Genomic DNA, 24,488 nt, shown 5'->3' on the forward strand with positions numbered 1-24,488 from the left:
CCGGCTCAACCGGAGCCCGTAGTCTCTTTGGAAACTTCTGCCGGGGGAAAAAGAGCTAGGAAAGAGCTGCAAAGCGGTGTGGGTTTTTTCCTTTTTTTTTTCCCCTCCTCTTTACTACCCTCTCCTCTGTTTGCACCTTTCTTCGGGCTTCACGCAGAACCTGCGAATTTCGAAAAGGTGCTAGCAGGTTGGGAGAAAAGAGGTGTTAGGAGATTTGGTGTGTTTTCTTTCCTTTTTTTTTTTTTTTTTTTTTAAATTTCTTGATTTCCACATTTTTCCCCCACCTTCGCGGCTGCAGCCGCCGCCTCTTACCTGTTCCGCAGCAGCCGCGCGCCGCTGGCAGCTGAGGGTTAGAAAGGAGCAGGGTGTACTTTGAGATTTTAAACAAAAATTTTGAAGACGAAATCTATTTTTCTCCCCCCCGCCCCCACCCCCACCAACCGCCTCTCCTCCACAACCTCCGAGTCCTTTTTTCCGGTGGTTGTTTGGAGGTGAACCATTTTTGGCTCCCCCACCGCAATTCTGACCAGGTCAGACTCGTGGGGAGGGGGATTTGTTTCTCCAGCCTCCGATTCCTCTGCGTGCACCGGGCGCGGATCCCTTTCCCCCTACCTGTTGCAAGTCTGTAATCTTTGCAATTGAGACTTGCTTGCAGGCACTCCAGCCCTCCATCGCTCCCTACATTTTGCAATTGTCCGGGGGAGGGCACCTGCTCTACCTGCCAGAAATTTTTTTCCAAAAAGAACAACATTGCTCCGCGCACCCTCCTGGCCCCTTTCTCCCTGCACTCTCGCGCTCCTGCCCCGCCCCAGGTAAAGGGGGAGACTCGGAGAAGATGGTGCTCACCGCGCTCCTCCTGCTTCTGGCCGCCTGTGCGGGACCGGCCCAGGGTCTGGGCTCCTTCGTGCACTGCGAGCCTTGCGACGAGAAAGCCCTCTCCATGTGCCCCCCCAGCCCCCTGGGCTGCGAGCTGGTCAAGGAGCCGGGCTGCGGCTGCTGCATGACCTGCGCCCTGGCCGAGGGGCAGTCGTGCGGCGTCTACACTGAGCGCTGCGCCCAGGGGCTGCGTTGCCTTCCCCGGCAGGACGAGGAGAAGCCGCTGCACGCCCTGCTGCACGGCCGCGGGGTGTGCCTGAACGAAAAGAGCTACCGCGAGCAAGCCAAGATCGGTGAGCGCGCCCCGTGTGCCACGGGCGGGGTGGCGGGGTGGGGGCACGGGACAGCCTGGCCCCGCGCGCTCTGCCCAGTAAGTGGCTTAGAGCCGGGGTGCTGGCCGGGAGGAGGGCGGGGAGGGTCCCTGCACTTCGGACTCGGAGCCCCAGCCGATCCTGCTACCCCAGGGGTCGGTCTAGCCGAGCCTCTCCGGGTTTTCGCTCCTTCTCCTCGTCCCTACCCCCACCTTCTTCGCCCCACCCCTCCCCCCTCGACTAAACGGTGACTCTGAGCTCCTATTTCTTCTCTAGATGCAAATCCTCAGGTACTCAATCAGCAGTCTGAAAGTGTGCATCTTATATGATCAACTCCCTCTCCACCACCCCCATGTACCCAATATGTTGTGGGGTTGGGTTTTTTTTTTTTTTTCTGAACTTGAAAAAAAAAAGCCTTTTGTTAAAATATTGCTTCAACTGGGGACCTGGCGAGAGAGGCGTTACCGGTTTTCGGTGCTAATTCTACCTTTGTCCCTCCCAGCCCCCTACCCCGCAACCAGTCCCTCCCTGACGTTTCCATTCTCCTACCCCGCCCCCCCTACACACGGGCGCACACGCACACTCACGTGCACACACAACACACGCACGCACGCACCCTTGTTAGCTCTTGCCTTTTGGGCGGGGGCTTTGATGCCCCTCCCACGTGCACCCTCATTGCTCTTGACTCGATATGATTGACTGGTCGTCGGTAAAACATACTGAACTGCAAAATACCTCTTTTTCCTCCCAGGAAAAGAAAGGTGACTTTGGGCAAGCTCAGAGGCGGCGGGGAGGTGGAGCAAATCGTGGGCGGGGGGAGTGAAGGAAAGGAATAGGGAGGGTGGGCTTGATGTTCCAGGGCTGGGTGTTCCTGAATCGAACTCCTTTCCCCTGCTCCTATTCACATTTTACCTAGGAAGAAAGGTAGCTATAGGGCTGGGAAACGAGAAGAGATGTGCAATTCAGATACCGCAGCTTCCCCGCCAGTGCTAATGCCCCGCCCTGTCGCGTCGCCCCTCTAGCTCGCACGCCAGATCACAAGTGGGTGTGGTGTAAAGGGGTGAGGGGCCCTGGAAACGCAGAATGCAAAATCAAGGGGGCGGAGACGGAAAAGCCACGCACCAGGCTCCTCCCCTCCACCTCCAAGTAGCCTCGCCCCCGGGTTGCCCCGCCCCCAAATTCTCAGTGCTGGGGTTTAAAAGGTTGACAGAGCTGCCTGCTCAATTGAAACAGTTCGGCTTCCTCTTGGAAAGTTACTTGATCTTAATTTTTTTTCTTAAGTTTAATGAATCATACACAAAAGTCTGGGTTCTGAGCATTGGTCCTCCCCCAAAGCGGTTAAGTCTTGGCTAAATTGTGTTTATTCTGTGCGGTATTTTCTTACTGGGACAATGCCTTTTCCTCCTATCTCCGTCCATTACGAGCACCCCAACATGAGTTGTCTTAACTGCAAACTATAGACACCCTCATGTAGGAAAGGAGTGCGTCTGAGGTTGAGAAGAGAGACACGAGAGCTTTCGTGGGCTCGACCTGGATTCCCGCAAACCCTGCAGGTTTTGTCTGTCCAGCTTTGCAAGAGGTAGCGTTTCTCCAGTTTACGGCCAGCAAGAAAGGGAGAGAGGGCAATGTGCAGGCCCCGGAGGCCCCCGGGGACGGTTGGTGAACTTATTTTTATTAAGAGCCAATTTTCAAAGGCGGTCCCGCCCCCGCCCCCCGCTACGTCTTGTGAGATGTGGTGTGGAAAAGCTTAGCACCGGCACCGAGGCGGGGGAAGGCATGAATCGATTTCCTGGCTTGGGAGCCAGCGCTCTGGGTAACAATCCGGTCACAGCGAAAGTATGCAAGGTATCGCTTGGCCGCATTCTGGCCCCACTTTTATTTGCCCAGCCTTGTGGTTGGTGTGATGTGGTTGGTGTGGAGGGTGAGCGCGCGCAATTGCTGGGAGAGCAAACTGGCGCATCCAACTTTCCAGTTCCATCCCAACCCCTCCCCCTCCAACACACACACAAGGGCTTTTGTCCCAAGCAAGATGAGATGCCCTTTAGACTTCTCTGCAGCCCCTTCCTCAGCCCCCACCTTCAAAGTGCCTTGAAGCATGGAGCGGCCCCCCCTCCCCCTCCCCCCACTGCATCCCAGCCCCTCTGAAAGACTCCGCCTCTCCTAAAGCAGGTGCCTGACCCGCTCCGGTTGCTGGATGGCTGCCCTTGACCGGTAGCTGGAACTGACGCCTTCCTCCCGGACAGATGGGATGGGAGTGGGCCCTCCTGGCTGGAGCTTTTCAGCTTGGGTGGGTCTCCCAAAAGTTGGAGATGGTGCAGCGACAGTACTTAAAGAGAGGAAAAGGAACAGAGGGAGGAGAGTGTCGGCTCCTTTAGCCAAAATTGCTGCTCCCCCCTACCCCGACATTCCACCGCCACGCCTCTCTACCAATATCGAGCAGTGTGAACTGGGAATTGCCCTTTCCAATGTAGATTTAGAGACAGACATAGATGATGTATGTATATATACACATTTAACCAAAAATATGTGTATAGAGAGATAGATATAGATTTTTTAGAACAACAAAAAAAAGTGCATTTCTAGAATCAGAAATGGGGAGCTAAGGAGAGATGGCTGGCCGCCAAAGCTTGTGGGAGGAAGAGAGCAGGGCCGGCGGGGACTGGTGTTTTGCTAGGCGCGTTGCTGGGCAACGGGAGAGGGAGTCCGCCTGCGAGCGGGTCCTGGGAGCGCTCCGGGCCCTGAATTTTATTTTGGCCAGTTCAGGGGCAGAGATAGATATAGCAACAGAGGGCAGTGTGTGTGACGGCTGGAGCTATTTATTGGACCAAGCTCAATAAATATGGGTGAGCTGGGTCGAGTCCGGGGAAGGACCGAGCTTTGCTCTGGCATTCTTTGGAGAAGGGGCCTTGTGGCTTTACGGGACCGCATACTTTACCCGGGTCTGGAAGATCTCTCTTGTGCCTGCGAGACGTTAAGTTTGGGATACAGGGAGAAGTGGGTGCTGGGTTTCAGTTCTGTCATTGAGAAATAAGAGAGAGGGGAAGAGCAGAAAATATGCTTCTTGGAAAGAAAGAAAAATTACCTAAATAAAAATGCATTCAGCCTTTGCTTCTTTGAGGGGTTTGGCCATCCATCACTCTGGCTTCCATTCCCAGCCTAATCCAAATGCCCTGTTGAAGTCAAGTTCCAGGTTTAGGTTTATTGGCCAAATTTGTGTCTGGATTGAACAAGATCATGGAAAACTGAAGGAGCCAGATTCCTTTCCCACCCTTACCCCCTCCCTTTGAAACAAGTCTTTGAGAGGCTGGCTGTGCCCAGAGCCAACCAAAATGGGAACTGGGAAGACAAGAAGAGGGCGCTTTTAACGACTTTTCTTGCCTCCCCCCTCCCCTCCCTTCCTCCTCTTTCTGCTGTGTCAGCTCAGACTGGAAGAGCAAGCACAGTTGGCCACAGTGAGGCTTCATTTTCTTTCCATTACTCTTTTTCTCCCCCCTACTTTCTTATCCCTCCCTCCCACCCCACCCCCTTCTCCATCCCCCAACTCCAAGACATCCCCAGAGGGCTTGGCTTTTCAACCAGAGCAGCTGTGGTAGTCCTGGGGCTCAGGGTTGGATCTGAGCAGGCAGGTGGGCTTGCAGCTGCAGAGGGAGGACCAGGCTGACCTAGGAGCCAGGGGTCACCAGAAGGTTACAACAAAGAGCATGGGAGCAGAAATCCCCACAGAAACCTCAGTCCCTTTAAGGCGGGGGGAGGGGGGAGGAGATAGCAGAAAAGGAAGGTGATTTTTGTCTAAAGCTTTTACTTTGTACTTGAGCAATGTATTTAAAACTCTGGGTTATTTAATGTATGGAAAATGAAATTTTGGAGAAGGGACCACCGCACTCCAGGCCCACTGCCTCCAGAAACTGGAAGAACATCGTAAACAGATCAGGTACCTATGAGGTCCCACCGGAAGCAGAAGTGAAAAGGGCAGAGAATGGCTGCCATGACATGGACGCTATCTGGTGGGGTTTTGTTTGCATGTCTGTTTTGCATTTTTACTATGGTGGGTCCAGAAGTTACCATCCCCAGAGACCATCCTTCAATTGTAACCTGGAAATATGTCTTCCAAAACAGTAAGATTTATTACATATCTGCAAAAATAAATAAGCAAATAAAAACAGTTCTAAGCTTCCACTCCCCTGGAAGTGGAAGCTCTCTATCCACAGAATTCCCCATTCTTGTTTCCAACTCCAATTCTTTCCATGATTTCTGTTACGATGTCTTTTTCTTCTTCTTTAATATAAATTCAAAGAAGTGACTGGGAATCTGTATCAGAGGTGAAGTAGCCTTTCTTGCCTGGCCACTCAGCTTAGCTAGGTTCAAGTGTCTCTCCAGGAATTGCCTGGGTATTGGCCAAAGAATGCTACAGCTGGAAGGAAGCTGCCATGATCGCAGCATCTTGGCAGTCAGGCCTTCATTTTACAGATAAGGACGCTGAAGCCCAAAGTACAAGTCACAAGCTTAGAATTAGGTGCAGGGTTAGAGGCAGAGCCAAGGCTAGAACTCAGTCTTAGAATCTTGTTGAGCCTAGTCCTCCTCGTCCTAGTTCTGCCCTCCCTGCCTTTCTTACTTAAGTCCCTGGGGCTCTGGCCTGGGCCTGGTCTAACCTGCAATGAAGCCTTTGCCAAATATTACCCAATGCTGTCATCTCATAGCAGGAGGGGTGGAGGGGGGATGCTGTGAAGATGAAATAAGAGCTCAGAACTTGGAGTGCTCCGTTTAAGGAGAAGCAAAGTGGCCCCAAAGTGGAGAAAGCAGTACCCCTTTATTTTCAATCTTGTTCTGTTCCATCCCTTTTTCTGCACAGTCTTGCAGGCAAAGCTGGCTTAAGCGAGTGATTTGGTGAGGGATGGGGGGGGCAAGGAGGGTGGAAAGGGGTGTGTTCAGCCCAGACTTCAGGCCTATGTGCCAAACCTCATTTTCTGAATGACAGGGAGCTGTCCTGATGTGGGCAGGCAGGCAGGCCCTCGCTGCCCCTTGGCTGAGCAGCAGGCCACAGTCTCTAAGGAGCCCTCAGCATAGAAGCGGCTGGCTTCCCGTGGTAACCAGCCTCCTCCAGCATAAGCTTCCACAGGGCGGGGCAGCAGGATGTTGAGATCCAAGCTGGGGTGGGGTGAGGTGGGATGAGGGAGTGATCGGGGGATTTTCACATCGGAAACAAAGAGAGAAAACCACATGCCACAAAAGTTGGTAAGGAAGAGAGAGAGAGAGAGGATAGCCAGGTTTTTTTACACAGTCAGAGCTCTTTTAGAAGGAGAGGAGCGGAAGGCCTCCAGATTATAGCTGGAAGCCGCCGGTTGACCTGAGGAGTTGTTGAGCGCTATCCTCACACACCTTGGAGGCTGTGGCAGCTGCTACCTTGGGGGATTCCCAAGAAGGAGGCAGATAAGATAAAACTCTCTTCCCAATGGGTTAGACCACCAAGGAAGTCCTGGAGGGGGTTCTAAAATAAATGTGCCTGCTCAGTCGAATCGGACTCTGTGACCCCGTGGACTGTAGCCCACCAGGCTACTCTGTCCGTGGGATTTCCCAGGCAAGAATACTAGAGTGGTTTCACATTTCCTTCTCCAGGGGATCTTCCCGACCCAGGGATCGAACCTGAATCTCCTGCATCAGCAGGTGGATTTTTTTACCACTGACCCATCTGAAGCCCCTTAAAATAAATAGGTAATCTCTTTTTTTTTTTTCCTTCTTGGTGGGATCTTCCAGGACCAGGGATCGAACCTGTGTCTCCTGCATTGGCAGGCAGACTCTTTACCACTGAGGCACCAGGGAAGCCCCTAGGTTGTCTCATTTTTGATACCCATCCTAAACCATCAGAGACCAGCCCTTCTCCTGCCAAATCCTGAAGCAAGATCCAAATTGAATTTGCACTCAGAATCCAGCCCCATGTGACCTATTCTGCTTGCAGTGATGTTCTATGTGGGTCCTCGTCATCCTGAACTGTGTAGATTGTACCAGTAAAGCTGTACTGAGCATGCTCCCCAGTCTCCCTGTGCCTCAGGGAGATGCCTGAGGCATCTCATTCCAGACCCTTTAGAGCAGCACTGTCCGACTGAAGTACAATAGAAGCCACATGCAAATGTCATTTCAAGCTTTCTAACAGCCACATTTTAAAAACACCTGTGAAGGAAACCTGTCTCCACTCTCTGCTCCTGCTCCAAAAAAGTCAAAAAGGAAAAGAATCTGAGCTTTAATCGCCAAAAAGGACATACTCTCTTGTTTGACCCCTAGCAAGTCTCTCTTAGGACCTGGCCGGGGTAGGGGTGGGGAGGTCGTTGACGAAAGAGTCCAAACAATCTGCTCCCTGCCGCCCCCTTCTGGTCATTCAGGGCTTTCCAGGGAATTTGGCTAAATGGTGCTGTTCTGAATGGGCCGTGATGAGTCACTAGTGGGAGTGTGGCCAGGTCAGAGAAACGGCCCCTCACTTCCTCCCTCTCATTATCTCCCCTTACCCCATTGAAAGGCTGCTCCCCACCTCACTCCTCCATTACCTTATGGTTTGGGGTGTGCATTATTGTTGCTCAGTGGCTAAGTCCTCTCCGACTCTTTGTGCCCCCATGGACTGCAGCACGCCAGGCTTCCCTGGGCGGAGGAGGGGCGGGTGGGGGTGGGGGGCGGTGCAGCCAATAGGGAACAGATACAGACGTTTTTACTGAGCATGCTCCACCTTCCCCAAGTCTAGAGACCTGGCTGGAGAACTCATGCTGGGTGTTGTGCATAAGCATGTATTTCTCATGTGTAAATTTATCACCAGCTGCTGCCCAGGGATCAAGAAATGTATACCAGAGTCACGGCCCTGCATCCTAGTTCATCCTCAGGGAGAAAAAGTGAGGAGGATCCTTTCTTTTACCTAGAGGATGTGTGAGTGGGACCCCAGTCTTTCATTCTGGGAAAGGGTCGCCAACCTGACACTTGCCACATCTACCCTGTGAAAGGTGGTAGGTCACCTTTTCTCTCTCCAACTTCAGGGAAGGAGACCTAGTGCCTTAATGCAGCTTCAAGGAGTGAGGTGACACAAGGGACAAACTCCCTTGTGTTCTCTTAAGTGGAAACTGCTTCTCAGAAGCACTTGGGTAAAGTTCCTCTCACTTGGGGCTGGCAACCTAGACTCCCCGGGGACGAGGGTAGAGCCATCGCTTCCCAGCAGACCTTTCTGCAGTCCAAGGCGCCTGAGACCTTGTGATCTACAAGCAGACACCTGTCAGCCACGTATCACAGCAACCAGATTTTTAGTTGATGATGCAAACAGGGGAGGTGGGAGGCAACAGGGACCTTACGAAGGCAGAGACCTGTACGGAGAGTTCACGAGCACGTAACAACTCGTGGAATCCTCATAGCCCTGTGAAGAGGGGGCTGTTGTCATCCTCCCCATAAGTCAGATGAGACTAAGGCAAGGAGATGGGAGGAAGCAACTGAGAGAGGGCAAAATCCTGCATCAGGATTTAGTGAAGCACTGTTAGCAGCCCCATCTTCCACTCAAGGAGGGAGACTGGCGGTCAAGGGCTGGTAGTCCAACTCCTGATTCTGTTTATCTGCTTTGCTGTAAGGTGGCTTTATTTCCCTGCTCAGGATAGAGATATTACATACCTATGTCGGTCAACGTGGCTGTTGGTTTTCCTGGCCTGAAATGGGGAGGGGGCTGTAAAGGAGCTAAGAGGACTAAGCCTGTTGCTCTCAAGGTCCAGTCACTGACTCTCTGAATCTGCTCCCCACCTTTGCCATGCACCCCAAGTCAGCAAGACTCCCTCCGCATGTCCATTTGCAACTCCTCCCTACCTGCAGCTGGTTCCTTTGGATGACAGTTGTGTGGATTTCTTTTCCTCTTGCAAAGTCCGTGCTCCTTCCCTTTTCAGCCCATAATTCAGGTGAAGAAAGAGCCCAGAACATGCATGTCTGTTACTGACCAGAAAGGAAAAGAAAACAATTTTCCAGGAAAGACTGGGGCAAGGGAGGCCCTGGTCAGCGATGTCATGGCAGGGCTGGGGATGGTGCAGCTCCCCTAGGAGGCTTCACAGCCCTCCCTCGGTCCCTGTCCCTTTTTTTTTATGCAGAGACACACACAATGTAATTGAGTCTCTTGGCATCTGCAGCTGGGAAACGGTCAGACTTCAGGAGGCTGAGACATGTCTCACATTTTTTTCAACAGTGAGCAGCTGATCCATCATTTTCCCAGAAGCCTCATGTTGTAGTGAACAGCAGGAGGCTGCAGGTTGGCTAGGAAACAGGGTAAAGTGGGGAGGAAGCACGGAGAATCCAGCCATCCCCAGGCACGGATCAGGGCCCTCTGACAAGCTGTCCAGTGGAATTTTCTGCAGTGAAGAAAGTGTTCTCAGTCATCGCTGTCCAACACAGTAGCCACCAGCCCCATGTGGCTATCGAGCACTTGAAATGTGCCTCAAGCAACTGAGAAGCTGAGTTCGTAATCTGATTTAATATTTACTCTTTTCAATAGACACATGTGGCTGCTGGTTATCGTACTCAACAGCACAGTCTTAGATCAAAGAAGCCCAGTAAATGTAGGGGACCCTACTTCTTCCCGCTCCTGAGGCCCACCTCTCTGCCCCTTGTTCTCTCTGTAGCAAATCCCTGTGTTTAAAGGCAGGTCTGTGGGTGACATGACCCCCCAGGGCATCCACTTAGCTCCAACATGCTGCAGCTAGCCTTGCAGAACTACCCCTAGACCTACACTTTGTCCCCTGAGCCGATTCACACATCTCTCCATTTCAAGGTTCTTTATTGAAGACCATGTGCTGGAGAGACCAAGATAAATGACAAAGTTCTGCCCTTAAGACATTGACTGTCTGAATTCCACAGAGGGAGCTAGAATGAGAGCCGGTGGAAACCCAGCTCCCCTTTTCATTCCTGGCAGAGAAATTCTGGGCGAATCCCTCTTGCCTACTGGCAAGAAAAAGAGACTCTTCCTCTCCCAGGTCCAGGTGGCCTGGCAAAGCCCTACATCCTTCCTGCACTGCAAGTTCCAAGTACACCTCAGCTTCTTCAATTTCCATAAGCAAAGTCGTATTATCTGATCCACCTGTTTTTCTCTAGTTTTGACTATTAAGTCAAGATAGCATGGGAAACCGCCACCAGTCTGGGCCCAGGCTGTTGATGGTGTCAGGGTAGGACCAAGAACCCCAGGGTAGAATGTTCGATTGTAGTTTCAATCATAGGAGCAGGTCTCCGTGGTGAGCTTGGGGAAGGAAGATGCATTGGCACTTGTGCTGTGAGAAGTGCTCCCGCCCCAACTGGGGATGCGTCTGGGTTCACAGGGGCCGGGCCTGCACCCACACACCCTCAACATTCACTGGGGAAATTCTCTGGTGACCCAGTGATTAGGACTCAGCATTTTTACTGCCAGGGCCTGGGTTCAATCCCTGGTTGGGGGACCAAGATTCCACAAGCCGCACAGCGAAAAAAAAAAAGAAGTTCACTGACATGAGGATGACACAGTCTTCAAGCAGCTTTTCGTGTTGCCAAGGGTGGTGCCTCAGTGGATGTTGTATTAGTATGAGTGGGCAGCATCTTAGGAATGAAGCAGAAACTGAGTTGGCTGCCCTAACATGGCAGGGCTGGGACCATCAGAGAGCCAGCTGGCAAGACTAGGGGCAGAACAGAGCAGAGAATCGGAACTCAGCCTAAAGATAACTATCAAGACACTGTGAGAGCCCTTGCTTCCTTGACACTGAATTAAAGGGTCCTGCTTCCACAGCTTCCCAAAGAAGGGGACAACAGTGAACACTCTCTGCAGAATCCTTTCAAAAGGACAGCTAGAGATAGGAAGGGAGGTCCTTGATCTGCTTCTCTTCTTTCCCTAATCATTATGCTTGCATTGTTGACTAAAGAAACAGCCGGGGTTTACACACTGATGGCCTTGTCCCCTCCCCGCCATCCCTGGCCTCACGTAGGTCATTCCCAGTCTATGCATGTCCATCTTCCTGACTCTAAATGCATGCTGAGAGGGGAAGACTGGGGTGGTGGTCAGAGAAGTAAAAGGAGGAGACCACAAAAAGTTCCAGATTTTAGAACTGCTTACAATTCCTACAAGGAAGCCTGTTCTGCAGCCACCAGTCTCCTCCGCCACCTACTGGCCATATGCAGGTACTGACCTGCCAGGCGACAGTTCCAGAACCTACTGCATTGTTAAGTACCTGAGAGATTGCTGTTCACTTGCAGCGCAACTTCGCCAGGAAGTCCTAAATCCTTTTGCAACCCTGACCCATTTTCTTTTGATGAAACAGCTCAGGAGCTGCCAGTCTACCTGTGCCTTCTTGAGTTATCTAAAATTTAAACCCTACCGAAATTGTAAGCCTATTTATGACTCGGCCGCAGAGCAGCTGAGTAGGACTAGCTGGCTCTGGCATCCCAGCTCCAGTCTTACTTTCCAGCCCTTTGATATTCCAGGCTCCTGCCCTGGCTCCGATCCAACTTTCCGCTGTCTCTCTGGAACCTACAGGTGACCACAAGACCCTGATTAGTATCTGATACTTGACTCTCCTGCTGCCTAAGTAATAGGTCCCATGGGGTTAAGTGGCGGCACAACCTGGGAGGGACATCAAAACTTTAAGCCTGCCCTTCAGAAGCAGCCAAAGAGACTGCAAACTGGGGAGGGAATCCTGCCTTAGTGAAGCCAGGGGAAGGACAGAGGGTTTGCAAAAGTGTCTGGAGTTCCTTGGAGAATGGCAACCCACTCCAGTATCCTTGCCTGGAGAATCCCCATGGACAGAGGAGCCTGGGGAGCCACAGTCCATGGGATCAAAAAGAGTCAGACATGACTGAGCAACTAACACAGAGAAGGTACAAGAATCTGCCAAAGAAGGTACAAGAATTTTGTTCCCCAGCATTGTCCTTGCTTAGTCTCAAGGCTAATGCCTTCACAGGAAAGACCGAGAGAGGTCTAAGTAAATTGTCCCAAAGGTTCTTGAATAATTGTGAACAGCCCATGCTCCTCCCAGGAACGGTGACTCCAGGTTAAGGGCAGCCCACAGCACTTCTCGAAGATCCTAAAATATGAAGAGTCTTGAGAAGAACTGCTGATGGCAGGGTGGGGAGTGGGGGGCATGAGCCAATGAACTTGCATGACCACCAAAGCCAGAGCCAGAAGCTCCGTAAGAGAAGGTGCAAGAGCATCTGGAGGATGAGGCCCTCTGACCAAAAGGACACAATAGGTGGCCAGAGGACAGGGAGTGGCACCCTCAGCCCAGATGTCTTTAAGAACTAGAACGAGCACCGCTGGGATGGACGCATGTACTTGTGGCCCCAGATGAAAGCTCATCCTTCTTCCACGCACTGGTCAGCACCCGGCTGTCTGGCCCTACTTCCCCTCCCTTCATCTGGTTACAAGCTTGACTGGGGAAGGGGTGGCCGTGCACCCCCACAACGCTCCCAGCCTTTCAGCGGCAACCACCCCTTGCCATCTCCCCTGCCGCACCACTCAGGTGACACTCAGAATGCTTGGTGATGTCCAGGGAGGCTGAGTGACAGGTCAGGTCACTCAGTAAGATGGGACCAGGCCATGGTCAGCTTTTCCTCTCCTCAACCAACTTCTTCCAGATCTGAGCCTCAGGTTTGGGCCTGAGTTACTAGATAGCAGAGCCCTAATCTTTCACTTTGTACAGAGTCCCCCAAATCGGCTTGTTCCGCCCTGCCTCCTACCCCCATCGCGGCTCATCCCACAACCAAGAAAAGCTGGTTTATGCCACAAAGCTGGTTTATGGTCAGCTAATCCCCAGAAGGCTCCACTCCACGGACTCAGTGCATCGCCGTGTCGGTTCATCATTCCAGCGGGTTTTGATAAACTAGAGGCAGAGCCTGGGGCAGGACGTGGTGGGAGGAGGGAGTGAAAGGCCAGAAGGGGTCAGAGACCCCGGTGCTGGGTTCTCTTCTGGGAGAGCCTGCCCACTCTCTTGCCATGTGCCTCCTCCCACCTTCTTCTCCAGAAACTACTTCCCTTCCTCTCCTGTGGATAAATACCCAGATCAGCTAACCACCCAGAACACTGCACACCTCTGGAGGCTTCTTTAGGGCGGGGAGCTTCCCTAAAGGGGCTTAAACTCTGGATACTCATTCAATTAAATCCAACAAACCCTGAGCCAAGAGACAAACGGGTGCTCGGGTGCTTTCTGCCACCTGCCATCCTGACCAGGTGAGGCCAGGTCTCCAAATGCCTCCCTCAACACACACCTGGAACTTCCCCTGGGCTGAGAACTCCTGCCCTGGGGGTATGCAACTGTCCTCTCACCAAACTGCTCCCTTTCCACACCTCTTCTCGCCTCCTGGGGAGCCCACTGAGAGGAGGATTTCCCTTCATCCTTGGTGGCTCAAATGGTAAAGAACCTGCCTACAATGCAGGAGACTGGGGTTCCATCCCTGGGTCGGGAAGATTCCCTGGAGAACAGAATGGCTGCCCACTCCAGTATCCTTGCCTGGAGAATCCCATGGACAGAGGTGCCTGGTGGGCTACAGTCCATGGGGTCACAAAGAATAACTAACACTTGCACTTTCCAGGGCCACCCCAAAGCCCTATTTTCTTTTTCCAGAACTGAAAAAGAAAAGAGAGCAGGGAAGACAGGGCTCCCTGCCCCCGGCCATCCTGCCCTGCACCTGCTCTGGCCCTGGGCATCCTGGCCATGCCCTGCCCACCTGGGAAGAGCAGTCCGGGTCTGGTGGGGTCAGGGAGCTGAGAGGAGGGGCCCAGAGGAGGGTGTCTGTGAGAGGAGAATTTCATGGAAATCTGTGGACCAAGAAAAGGCCAAAGGCTGGGGGGTGGGGGTTGGAATTAAAAGATAGACAAATACATGAACAAAGTCCTAGTTCTTTAAAGGTCATAAGTCAGCTAAGTATAGACTGTCACCAAGTCACTGCTATATATAACCACTCCAGCCCCAGCCAGCTGTCTGCCGCTCTTGGCCGGGAGCTGTTATGTCCCAGGGCACAGAGCACGGGGCCAGCTCTGAGCAGGGAGCAAAGCCTCAGGCTCCCATGCCCCCCACCTCCACCCGCCTGCACTGATACCCTCCGGATCCCACATTTCTGGCTCTCCCCGGGTCCCTTCCTCCTGTTCCTCCTATGATTCCCCCCAGGTCTGCTAGTCCAGACACCCCAGGGCCCTCCTGCCCTCGGTTCCCCAAATGCAGATGTATCTCAACTCCAGAGGTTCCAAAAGCAGGAAGATCTCACTAGAGGATGGACTTGGCCTCTTGTCCAGGCCCTGGCAATCCCTTTCCTCCGACAGCCTTGACCTCCAGATGGTGTTCTTACACCTCAGCCCCACCTCTAGCCACTTCCCCGTCTATTTAGCCAGATCCCCCCACCACCACCAGACAGGGCCTTCCCTGGTGGCTCAGATGGGAAAGAATCTATCCGCAAGGCAAGACACTTGGGTTCAATCCTAGGTTGGAAAGATCCCCTGGAGAAGGGAATGGCTACACACTCCAGTAGTCTTGTCTAGAGAATTCCATGAACAGAGGAACCTGGCAGGCTACAATCCCTGGGGTCACAAAGAGTCGGACAGGACTGAGCGACTCCCACTTCCATTTCCACTTCCCAGCAAACAAGTCCCTTCCCTGCCCCCAGACCATCCTCCTCCTCTTGCATCACTTCCCTCCTTGTATCAGCTTGACTTTTCCAGCACTCTCCTGCTCCACGAAGTCACCCTAGGTTTGCTCCTCTGGACTTCCCACCACTCACGGGCCTGTTGGCTCCTGTCCTGATGCTCATTCCCCTTTCCCCAGTTTGGGCAGCCCCATGGGGGTGCAGAGAGCCCGTCTCCTCGCTCCAAAGCTTGGAGCTCTGGGCTACGCATGGCTGGCTCTCAGCTGGCAGAAGCTAATCCTCCACCGCTTTTCCCCGCAGAGAGAGACTCCCGTGAGCATGAGGAGCCCACCACCTCCGAGATGGCGGAGGAGACCTACTCGCCCAAGATCTTCCGGCCCAAGCACACCCGCATCTCCGAGCTGAAGGCCGAGGCTGTGAAGAAGGACCGCAGAAAGAAGCTGACCCAGTCCAAGTTTGTGGGGGGAGCTGAGAACACCGCCCATCCCCGGGTCATCGCGGCGCCCGAGATGAGACAGGAATCTGAGCAGGTGAGGCTCAAGGACCCTCTCTCCATCTCCCTCTATATCCGTACCCTCGGTCTCTGCCACCCGCAGCTTTTAACCTGCCCCCCCCCCCACACCCCCGCTATCTAAATGAGCATGCGTGGTAGCACTTGATACCTCCAGGGGTCATGGCACGGGAGGCAGAGGAAGACCTTGGGTAGCACCTAATCTCGACCCAAGGTGGTGAGTTTCCGTGCAGACCCTTGACCCACACACCTCGGCCACTGCATTCCGCACGTCTAGGTGACTCCCTGGGGCCTGGCCACGCCTCTCACGCCTCCGATCCGCACACAGGGTCCCTGCCGAAGGCACATGGAGGCTTCCCTGCAGGAGCTCAAAGCCAGCCCGCGGATGGTGCCCCGCGCCGTGTACCTGCCAAACTGTGACCGCAAAGGGTTCTACAAGAGAAAGCAGGTACGTGAAGCCCTTTCTCTACAAGAGAAAGCAGGTACATCCAGTGTCGCCAGCTCCACTTACTGAAGAGACTGTACCCCTGAAACTAACACAGCATTGTAGACCAACTCCACTCCAGTAAAACTTAAAAAAAAGAAAGAAGGAAAGCAGGCATGCCCCATCCCATATCCCACGTTCAGGGCATGCATGCTAAGTCGCTTCAGCCGTGTCCCACTCTATGCAACCCTGTGGACCCCATGCCTGCCAGGGTCCTCAGTCCATGGGATTCTCCAGGCAAGAATACTGGACTGGGTTGCCATGCCCTCCTCCACGATGGAACCTGAGTCTCTTAGGTCTTCTCATCTAAGTTCCCTGGCTGTGTAGAGGTAAAGAATCCACCTGCCACTGAAGGAAACACAGATTCGATCCCTGGGTGAGGAAGATCCCCTAAAGAAAAAAATAGCATCCCACTCCTTTACCACTAACGCCACCAAATCTCCACCTCTAAATGCTTGGATTTCTGTCATTAACAACACTGTGTCCCAAAACACCAGTATCCTTGCTCCAACCACAATCACGACTGACCCCATTCCCGCCTACACTGTTATCTACTCATGTTTTAATGATTCACCATAGGTACATGAGTTCTGTCTACTCATGTTTTAATGATTCACCATGGGTACATGAGTTCATCTAAAAGGAAACTTTCTATCACTGTGTCACATCACATGTTGTCCGTGTTGTTTTCTGGTACACATGCATAAATATATGGGGCTTCCCAGGTGGTGCTAGTAAAGAACCCACCTGCCAATGCCGGAGACGCAAGAGACGTGGGTTGGATCCCCAAGTCAGGAAGATCCCCTGGAGGAGAGTATGGCAACCCACTACGGTATTCTTGCCTGGAGAATCCCATGGACAGAGGAGCCTGACAGGCTACAGTCCATGGGGTCACAAAGAGTCAGACATGACTGAAGCGACCTAGCATGCACATACACATGACTCTCAAATGTATTTTTACCATGTACCTCCTGAAATCATTTCGTGACCCATTCACAGCCAGTCTACCCTTTGTTAACCGGTCATGTAAGCTTGTTAAGGAGTACACGTGAGGGCATCAGCATCACACGGATTGCTGGGTCCCACCCCAGAGATTCTGATCAGTAGGTCTGGGGTGGACTCTGAGAACTTGCGTTTCCAACAAGTTCCCTCCCAGGTGACTCAGATGCTCCATAAGGGCACCCCTCATCTAAGTTCCCTTAGATGGTAGCATGGGGTACAGAATCCGGCTGCCACTGCAGGAGACACGGGTTCGATCCCTGGGTCAGGAAGTTCCCCTAAAGAAAGAAATGGCAGCCCACTCCAGTGTTCTTGCCTGGAAAATCCCACGGACAGTGCAGCCTTATGGGCTACAGTCCATGGGGTCACAAAGAGTCGGACACGACATAGTGACTAAACAACCACAACATCTAAGTTAGGGCTCAAGAGCCGGGCAACTTTGGGGGAGTCCTTGGGGGTCCTGCTTACTAGCTGTGTCCTCTCACCCCGGTCGGTTAATGTCTCCGGCGATAGTTTCTCGTGTAAAGTGGAGAATAATTGTACCTATTGTTCTCACATGATTATGTGAGACTCATCTTTGTAAAGCCCTTAGAACAGTATCTACAGTATAGTTAAGTGTTAAGTGGTGTCTTATATATGGTACAGCTATACAAGTGATGCCTTTTATTAGTATTACTATTATTTAATGGGCTTCCCTCATAACTCAGTCAGTAAAGAAAGTGAAAGTGATAATCGCTCAGTCATGTCTGACTCTTTGCAACCCCAGGGACTATACAGTCCATGGAATTCTCCAGGCCAGAATACTGGAGTGGGTAGTCTTTTCCTTCTCCAAGGGATCTTCCCAACCCAGGGATCGAACCCAGGTCTCCCTCATTGCAGGCAGATTCTTTACCAGCTGAACTCCAAGGGAAACCAGATACGTCGGTAAAGAATCTGCCTGTAATGCAGGAGATCTGGGTTCGATTCCTAGGTCAGGAAGATCCCCTGGAGAAGGAAATGGCATCCCACTCCAGTATTCTTGCCTGGAGAATCCCATAGACAGAGGAGCAAGAGTCGGACACAACTTAGTGACTCAACCACCGCCACATTATTTAATAATTTAATTTATCATCCTTGTCATCATCATCATCATCAGGTTATGTCGCTCTCTGGAGAATACCAAGTTGGAGATAAAAACCAACTTGTTTTGGGTGACATAAGACAAAGCTGAAAGAGCTAGCCAAGCACAGACTGCCTAAATGAGCACCTTCCCTGGGTTGTCCCATACAATGTGGACACCAGAACCCCAAGGGTTGGGTGTTGATGTTGTTCAGTTGCTAAGTCATGTCCAACTCTTTGGGACCCCATGGACTGCAGCACGCTGGGCTCCCTGTCCTTCACCATCTCCCAGAGTCTGTTGGGAGATGGTGAACTCCCAATGCCATCTCAAGGGTGAACTCAAGGTCATGTCCACTGAGTTGGTGGTACAGTCCCCTCAACTCTTTGGGGATGAGAGTCTGTCTTGGGGCAGGGAAGGCAAAGGGTTAGGAAGGAGCGGAGCCTCAGGGGACAGCCATGCTCACTGCCTGTCCCTCTCCCCACCCCAGTGCAAACCTTCCCGTGGCCGCAAGCGTGGCATCTGCTGGTGCGTGGACAAGTACGGGATGAAGCTGCCAGGCATGGAGTACGTGGACGGGGACTTTCAGTGCCACACTTTCGACAGCAGCAATGTTGAGTGATGCGTCCCCTCCCCGTCTTTCCCTCACCCCATCCCACCCCCAGCCCCGACTCCAGCCAGCGCCTCCCTCCACCCCAGGACGCCACTCATTTCATCTCATGTAAGGGAAAAAAAAAATACATATATCTATCTATTTGAGGAAACTGAGGACCTCGGAATCTCTGGCAAGGTCACAACTTTGAAAATGGCAACAACAGAGATGTGAAAAGCTAAGGAGACCACCCCCCCCTTTTAAAAAAAAGGTTTTCTTTTTGAGGCAAGTTGAATGAACAAGGAGGGCAAGAGAGGAAGAACAAGAGAAAGAGAAGGGAGGAAAGCAGACATGGGTAAGAGAGAGGAGGATGAGTAGTCACAAGGAGGAGAAGCAGAGCATGGGCCAGAAGCATCCATCTTTATGTCCAGCCCTGGCCCGCAGTGGGCAGCCATTGGGGCAGGAGCAGCGGCAGCCCTCGGTTTGGCCTTTGATGCCACACTTGGAATTTGCCCAGTTTGGATGGGTCGCAGGGGGAGAAAGAAAAAGACAACAGGGGTCAGTGCCTCTCCTGGATCAATCTCCTCCTGCAGCCAGCAGCTCGCACGGCTCAAACCCTGTCCTTCCTCTCCTCCCACCCCGGCACTGTGTTCTCTCTCCCTCCAATTTACAAAGATGAAAATGCATTCCATCCTTCTCAACATAAGGCAGATTCATAACTGAGTGATACTCGATGGTAGGTGTTCCTAAAGCGGATCCATGAACATGAAGTGTGTGTGCATATTTCACTCCCCATGCAGACTCTGAGAAATCAGTCCACACCCCGATAGTGGGAAGACATGTGCTTCCTGGGTGGCTAAAATTCAGCACCGAGTGAAGCCTGTGGTTTCAGTCCTTCATTGCATCCAATTCACAGCTAGCACAGCCTTCGTGGGGGAGGATAGGCTGAAAAAAAAGTGGGCTTGTATTTATCTACAAGGCTCCATATAGTCATATATAGGCATATAAGTCTATTTTCTTTCTTTTTTTTTTTTACCCCTTTCTTCCTTCCTTTCTGTCAAGGTTTGCATTAACTTTTCCAAGTAGTTCCTCTGGGGGCATTGAAGAGAGTCCTTATTCTGGGGAAACCAAGAAAACCCATATTCTTCTAACATAACCCATAAAACCAGTTTTGCCTGCCTCCCATGAGCAGCAGCAAACTCAGCCCTCTGTGGGACACGGTGTTGGATTTTTTTTTCATGATTTCCCATGTGCACGTGCGTTCATGTACCACCAAGCCAGGTCGGTGAGCACAGCCAATAGTGTACCCACCAAGCTCCCCAGGACGTCACATTCACCTTTAGACCCTTGGGAATTTACTGTCTCTGGACCCTACACCCAGAGAACTCAATTGGTCCAAGTTCAACCCCCTGGTCCTGCCCAGCATTTTCATTTCATCTGGACAAAGCCTGCATTTGGAAAGCCTCCCTCAGCCTTCATGCTGGCAGAGCAGGAGAGAGACTGACACGAGAGATGGCAAAAGAGGGAGATGGAGGTGAAAAGTGTAAATACGGGGGAACCATAAAAGTGATTGTTCAAGCCAGCGTAGATGGAGTGAAGGGCAGAGAGCTGGAGAGACAGAGGGCTGACGGCCCCATCCCAGCTTTGGAGCAAAGCAAAAAGGAGAGGGGACAAAGCCAGGAGACTCTTCCCAGGGTCCCCATCTGATAAGCCCTCTGGGGTTTAAGAAGAAGGAGAGAGGTTTAAGAAGAAGAAAAGGAAACAGGTTGTAAGAGAGAAATGAGTTTAACCCAGGCCTGTGAGCCAGAGAAGGTGAGGAACTTTTGGTGGGTTCTAGATCGTAGGAGCTGGACAAGAACAAGGATAAGCAGAGGCCGACTGTGGTTTGGAAGGGAAAAAGTCTACGAGCTCACCTGCCCGCCTTCACCCTGCAGTAAGGGACGGAGGCTAGAGAGGCTTTCAAGCCCTTGCTCCACCCTGGCCCATTCCAGCTTCCTTCCTGGGGTGGGAGATGGCAGAAAGGCGCAGGACAAGCAGTGAATGGATGCTTTGGGGCAGCCAAGATTCTGACCCAAGAAAACTCCCACCCTCCGCTGACTCCCCCCACCCCCGCAACAAACGGGCAGCTCTGAGGATGGAGAACTCTGGCCAGGAGACGGGCTTGGACACAGCAAAGGAGAGCCTCTCTCGCTGTGAATGCAGCTCACACCACTCTTCCCGACGACATGACACCGTGGAGACTACTCCAGCATCGAACTCGGGGACAGTGCAGAGGGGCAGCTAAGGAGCAGACACACTTCAGCTGGTGGCAAGCCTGCAGCTCTGGGATTCGCTAGGGGAGTGTCCCCGGCTCCCTCGGAGTGGACGGTCGGCTGGGATGGGAGAGGCATCGATCTTCATTGGACAAAGGGCCTGATGGGGATGGCAGCTGTGAGGACTTCCTTGACCTGCTGTGTGTCCACGTGGCCCCTCCCTGCGCCACTGTCCCCAAACCCCCGACCCACACTTCAGCGTCTTAGGCCAGTATCGTCAGCCTTTCCCACTTCACCCTTCTCTCCGCCCATTCTTTCTCTGGATCTTGAGCAGTCGTCTGAACTGGGATTGCCACGTGGATACTGGGGTGCCATTCCCCCTAAGAAAAGACTGAGCCAGGAATTTGCAGACCCCACCCCACCACCTCCCCCCAAGGCCTGGACCCGGTTCCTGGTTCCTGAAAGGGGGCCGTCTTTTCCTCCCGCTGTTTACTGGACTTTGAAGGGGCCTCGCCTCCTTCCATGGGCTCTTTGCAGTCAGCCACAAGGTGGGGGGTTAGGGCCTGCTTTAACGCCACCCCTGTCTTCAGATCTCCAGGGCTCACGCTGACAACCCCAAATCTGTGAGTCTCTCTCTAGTGCTTGCAGAGGGGGCGGGGAGACTCTGGTCGGCTGGCCACTCCCTAGAGGATGCTGGACCTTCAGACAGAGCCCAGGGTGGGAGTCCAGGGGGAGGGAATCATTGAGGAAAGTGAGGCCTCTCTGGGCAGGGTGGTGAGCAGGCAGGTATGGCAAGCTGCCAGCTCTGAAGTTCCAAGCAGGGACCTTCTTGACCCCAGGCTGCCTGTTGCCCACTGTCTGCTCACCCAGAGGCCTCAGGCTCCAGGTTTTCCGTGGCCTCAAATCTAGACATTGACCCGCAGCACCAACAGGAGGTCTCATCCCATCTCCCTTTGACTCAGGCCTCACTCTAGCAGAGGAGACCTGTCTCCACCACAACTGCCAGGTGACTGAGGGGGTCCAAGCCAGGACTGAGCCCCTGCCCCACCTCAACCCGGGGAAAGCCGGCGGTCTGGGACAGAAGAGACTTGGAAGTTTCTCAGACAGCCAGGCCTGGAGAGACAGGCCTGGAGACATTCAGCCCCAACTCGGGGGACGACAGGAGGCCCTGCGTGGTCCCACCTCCTGTCCCCTCACCCATTTTCCCATCACCACCTCTGTGGTCTCCATGGTAACCCAGTGGGGCCAGCCTCCCGGAGGGAAGCGGGCCTGGACCACCGCTCTCCCATCATGCGGCCACCAAGCCCCCCTCTCTATGTGGGGCAGTGCCCTACCTGCATCCGCTCAGCCCCCACAGGGGCTCCAGCTCAGATGAGAATTGCAGAGAGGAGCGGGCCAAGGAGAAGCAACGCCCCGGTCTTGGAGAAGACACAGTTGGCTTCCAAGATTGAGGAGGCTGTATTTTGAGAGGTGGTTGTACTGGGCGTTGTATTGTCTTTGTTTTTTAAAACCACTAAAGTGCAAGACTTATTTTGCACTTTTCTCTACTTTTTTTTTCTCATAGGTTTTTGGTGTCTTTTTTAAGCATCCTTTCTTGGTTCCCTAATGGAGTATGTAGTTTAGCTATTTCCACAGACTCTGGCCTCCTCTCTCTAACTTTTTTTGGATGGAGGAAAGGGGAGGTGGGGGGGGTGGTCAGCCACTCTGCACCCATTCACCCCACCTCTCTGGTCCCCGGCCACCAGACTGAGTCCCGGACCGTCCACCACCACCATCACCATCATCACACAGTAGCCCACAAGGATAGACAGTTGTCAGACAAGATTCCTTCAGATTCCGAGTTGCCTACCGGTTTGTTTTTTTTTTTTTTTTTTAGACAGCAATAATCACAGCACATATTACTGTAGTTCTTTATAGTTTGACATACATACATACCATAGTGTTATTCTCTCCTCTTTTTTTGTTTTGACTTTCCTGTTTTTAAATAAATGCTCATAATCTTTACTGGTGAAAAGGATGAAAAAATTAACCAGCAAACAAAACCTGTTTGTGGGAAAAAAAAAAAACGAAAAAGCGGGGGGAAAAAAATCGCCTGAATGTGGAAGAGCTCGCCTCCTGTTTTGTGTTTTGTACCTAAGGAAATAAAACAAAACAAAAAACCCCTGAGGATCTCACGTTTTATTAAAAGAAGTGAAGATTGCTGTATACTATTTATTCAACTTATAATTTATGTTACTCCTTGATCTTTGTCTTTTATCGTGACAAAGCATTTATTTAATAAAGTTATGCATTCAGTTAGCCTGCCTCAGCTTCCTCCTCGGGCCCAGGGAAGGTAGGCGAAGGGAGACAGAACAAGGGGAAGAAGGGACCAGTGGAGGCTGGACTAGGGCCTGGGCCCTCCAGAGGGACCCCCGTGACCCACCCTCCCACCCGGCACTCTGGTGCCCCCTTCTCTAGCTCTTCAAAACCTTTTCGGTGAGGATACATAGCACTTAAGAGGGCCAGTGGTCCTGCAGAGCCAGCTGCTATTACCACTAGGACTATTACCATCATTACCATTTAAGCTTCGCTCCTGCTGCTAAAGAAAGTCATCTTATTATTTATTTATTGGCTTCGCTGGGTGTTTGTTACAGCGCGAAGGCTTTCTCAAGGTTTCTCTAATGGTGGCCCTCTGCCACATGGGATCTTAGTTTCCAGACCAGGGATCAAACCCCAGAACCCTGCATCGAAAGATAGATTTTTAACCACTGGACTGCCAGGGAGGTCCCTAAAGAAAAGTGATCTTAATTGACTCTCAGGTAGGACTTTAAGGAAGTCATTGCTAGAATGTTCCTCGCAAGATCTTAACTCCTGGGAACCTCTGGTCGAGGTGAATCCTACCTCCGGCTTCTGCCCAGCTCCCCGCTGCCATTTCCACCCGGTGAAGAGGAACGTTATGAAATGGCTAACCCTCCATCGACATAAAGTGCACAGTTCCGACTTCTGGCCCTCCCCTCCTCTGGCCCCTTCTCCGCTCAGGCTCTTCTCCCCATCTCCATGTCCCCCCTTCATCTGTGAGGCCAGAGTAGGCACTGCCCTTCATGTACTCCCCTGACTGCCCCCAACAAGGGTCTCCGTCTGTAGGCACAGTTGGGGAATGAAGCTGCAGGCATCTCCACTACCCTGCCCCGTCCGAGTCACGTGGCAAGCAGCGTCATTGGTGGTGTCCCTGCCTGGCGAGGGGCTGGCCTGTCGCCGGGCACACGGGCTCCCGAAGCACAGATGAAGCTCTCTCCCCTGAGACTGCCCAAGCCCATGCACAACTTTGCAAACCTACAGCCGTTCAGCCAGCACCCAGCAGTGACGGGAGAGTTGGACAGTGGGACAGCGGTGCTGGAGGTCCCACTTTCCTCTGCAGGGGTGCTGATGAGCAGGGGTGGGGGCAGAACCAGCAGCGTGCGGGAAGGCGATGCTGGTCCAAGTCCGGCCACAGCGCACCACCAGCCCGGGGCCTGTCTCCTGGCCCCTCCATTGGCAGCTGCTCACCCACATGTTCCCTTGGGGTGGGGGGCAGTGAGCTAGGATTCTTGGCCCCGTTGTTCCTCCTTCAAGGCTTGTCCCAACCCCGGACCCACTCCACCATGCCCCCTGCCCCTACAACCCTCACCAACCAACACCCTGTTCACCTCCCCACGTCATCAGGAGATCTGGCTCCAGGCTGCTCTGCCCTTCAGCCTGCTCCTCCTTGCACAGTTCATCACTGAGACCCACAGTGCCTTGCTGACCATTCAT

The 24,488-nt window shown here is 52.7% G+C and overlaps 1 protein-coding gene across 2 annotated transcripts; it reads left to right on the forward strand.

The window, feature by feature from the left end:
• IGFBP5 (insulin like growth factor binding protein 5) lies at positions 1-23,015 on the forward strand. Of its 2 annotated transcripts, none has more exons than XM_043910102.1 (4): positions 1-1,169; positions 15,084-15,313; positions 15,572-15,742; positions 18,364-23,015. In XM_043910102.1, the coding sequence occupies exons 1-4, from the start codon at positions 836-838 to the stop codon at positions 18,493-18,495; spliced, it is 867 nt and encodes a 288-aa protein (XP_043766037.1). In that variant the 5' UTR covers positions 1-835; the 3' UTR covers positions 18,496-23,015. The 2 variants fall into 2 exon arrangements, with proteins under 2 accessions (XP_043766037.1, XP_043766039.1); XM_043910104.1 differs by having other exon boundaries at positions 3-1,169; positions 15,623-15,742; positions 18,364-22,878.
• Positions 23,016-24,488: the final 1,473 nt, after the last annotated feature.

This window comes from Cervus elaphus, chromosome 8 (genome assembly GCF_910594005.1).
Source record: "Cervus elaphus chromosome 8, mCerEla1.1, whole genome shotgun sequence".
NCBI lineage: Eukaryota > Metazoa > Chordata > Mammalia > Artiodactyla > Cervidae > Cervus > Cervus elaphus.